Source organism: Suricata suricatta, chromosome 2, assembly GCF_006229205.1.
Source record: "Suricata suricatta isolate VVHF042 chromosome 2, meerkat_22Aug2017_6uvM2_HiC, whole genome shotgun sequence".
Taxonomy (NCBI): domain Eukaryota; kingdom Metazoa; phylum Chordata; class Mammalia; order Carnivora; family Herpestidae; genus Suricata; species Suricata suricatta.
In genome coordinates, this window is record NC_043701.1 from 47,909,657 (window position 1) to 47,912,342 (window position 2,686).

Here is a 2,686-nt window from a genome sequence, read left to right on the forward strand (position 1 = left end):
TGGCGGAAGGCGCACAGCAGTTCGGGCCGCGGGTAGGGCTGCGACAGCACGCGGAAGGTGTCGAGCGGGCGCAGCGGGCCGCTGAAGGGCGAGGCGGCGGCGGACGCTGCGGACGCGGCGCCCAGGCCCACGGGCGAGTAGTAGGGCAGGGGCAGGTGCGACGGGAAGGGGTAGGGCAGGCCGCCCGCGGCCGCCGCGTGGCTCATCATGTACGTGTAGAAGGCGGGGTCGGCCGGGTGCGGCCAGGTCATGGCCAGCCGCTGCCGCTTGTCCTTCATGCGCCGGTTCTGGAACCACACCTGGGGAGGAGAGGGGCCGGTTCGGCGGATGCACCCTGTCGGGCGCACAGAGCCCCGGGAGTCCTGCCCCGCTGCAGGGGACGTTGCCGGTGGCGCTGGGAAGAGCCGAGGCGGAGGCCAGGGGTGCAGATCCCACCACCGCCACCTGGCCTTGGAATCCCTCGTGGAGAGGGTCGGGAATGGCTTCAGGATCTGTCCCTCCTCCCCTCTGCCACGAGTCCAGGACTCCCTGGAGGGCCAGATTGGCGTGGACACGCGAGTGGCCCGGTGGACTAAGGATTCTGCTGGTCTTAGGCGGCAGGGGCGCTTCCCCAGAAACACGTCCCCTTCCAGCCGCTCTCCCTGGGGCAAAGGCACTCTCCTTTCCCCGCTGTTTATTTGGCTAGAAAAGGCAAAGAGTCCACGGCAAGCCAGCAGGTCCCACCTAGAGTCTGTTGGGAAAGTAATTCTGCACACACCTGGGGCCGGCACTAGGCGTAGACACCCCCAGCCTGACTGCCATGTGGGCAGGGAGACCCCAGGCCTGATTCTTGACTCAGGGTTTAGGGAGTGGACAGTTGGTATTTACTTCCTGCTGAGTGGGCGCACCCCTTCTCCCTGTCTCCGAGCTCATACCTTGATGGTGGTTTCCGGCAGGTTTAGGGCAGCGGCCAGCTCACATCTCCGTGGCCTGGATACATAGTTCTCCCTGTAGAATTCCTTCTCCAGCCTGGCAATCTGCTCCCGGGTGAAGGCGGTGCGGTATCGGCGCATCTGGTCACTGGCGCTGCAGGCCAGGGTGCCCTGTGAGCTGCCGCCACTGTTGCTCTTGGGGGCCTCGCTGCCACTGTTGGGACTGCTGGCCAGTGCCTCTGAGCTGGGCCCTGCATAGGGAGCCCAGAGCACATGCACACAGAGAACACACAACAGAAACACAAAACACTGCTGATGTGGAGCCCTAGGCCCAGGGTGTATGTGGAAGGTGGGGTAGAAACGGACATGGCCTCAGTTTCTGCCTCTGCTGGGGAATGGGGGACTTTGAGAACACAGGAAGAGAGATACAGGGGCTCACCACTGAGATGAGCACAAAGAAGCCTTCAGGCCTGACTGAGGCTGTGATTTGGGAGACCTCTGCCTTAGGGCTTGCTGGGTACAGAAGCCTCAACCACCCTGGCCACTTGCCTTGGGGCACAGACTAGAGGCAGACCCTCTGAGCGTTGTGCCCACCATTGGCAGGAGTGGGCAAGGATGCGCATATCTGACTGGCAAGCTGAGATGCACCTTTGTGCCAGGGTGTTGTGAACTCTGGGGTCTTCATGCATCACAGGATGCCGTGCATAAACTGAGTTTCCTTGCTTTTGTGTGTACCAGGCTGCCAGTGTAGGTGTGGGAATGTACACTAAGATACATGTGTTGGAGGGATAGCATAAGAGTGTGTGCATGTATATCCTATTGCCTTGTAGACTTGAGTGGCCTGTGGCTTGTTCTAAAGGCTTGCTACAGTTAGAAAGTCTGGGCTGAATGGATAATATGGTAATTAATGGATTTGGGTGTTCAACCAGGTGTTGCCTGGCCAAGGCCAGGGGGTGGTTTTCTTCCATGCTGTGGTCTTCCCATTCTCCCACCCACCCCCCAGCTTTGTGGAGGAGTGTCTGCTGGTGGGCTCTCTCTCCTACTAGCTTTCCACCCCTCTCTGGGAGACTCCCTTCTTGGCCACCTCCCCCACAAACTAGCCCCTGATCAGGGAGGGGTTCTCCAGTTCAAGCAGCACTCCAGCACCCCTCCTTTTGGGTCTAACCCAAGGAAGGGTGGGGCTCCTGCCCCCTGCAGCTCCTTTTCCTTTGGGTGGAGAAGTGGGACGAGGAAGGAAAGGGGAATGGGGGAGGGCCAGAGCTCTGCCTTTTCAAATGCAACCGGAGACCAAAGGCAATTAGATCATTGGGACCATTTCCGACCTGGCGCCACCGAGCCCGGGAAGTGACAAGGTAATTTGGACCTCTGACCGACGTGCAAACTGGTCGGAGGGCCGCAGCACCCAGGCAGCCCGAGTCAGCCGGCCGAGGTTTTACGGTCCTTTATGGACTCTGGGCTTCCGCGCCTGGATGCGCCTTACACCCCGCCAGCTACAAACTGCCCAGTCCCGCGTTTGATCTCGCCCACGCCGGGGGGAAGGTGTCTTCCCGGAGCAGTTGAAGCAGTGCCACAAAACTCTGGGGGGTTGGGGTGCACTTTGAACCCCCCTCAAGCCCAGGACCTGCGTCTCCCTCCTCCCCAAAAGCACAGCTGTCACCCTCAGTCCCGCCAATGCCAGAGCACAGAAAGAGACTCCCGCCAGGGCTCAGATATCTGGGGAGAGTTGCTCAGGTGGGTCCCTCCAGCCACCCTACCCGGGGGGGGGGGGGGGGGGG

At 61.1% G+C, this 2,686-nt stretch overlaps 1 protein-coding gene across 1 annotated transcript in view; it reads right to left on the reverse strand.

Annotated features, from left to right (window-relative positions):
• The window catches only part of EVX1 (even-skipped homeobox 1), a 3,273-nt gene that overhangs the window by 273 nt on the left and 314 nt on the right, over positions 1-2,686 (reverse strand). Inside the window, exons 2-4 of the mRNA XM_029918479.1 lie at positions 1,278-1,314; positions 915-1,162; positions 4-299 (exon numbers count right to left, since the gene is read on the reverse strand). Of these exons, the coding sequence (XP_029774339.1) occupies positions 4-299; positions 915-1,162; positions 1,278-1,314 (581 nt within the window). The remainder of the gene's footprint in view (positions 1-3; positions 300-914; positions 1,163-1,277; positions 1,315-2,686) is intronic.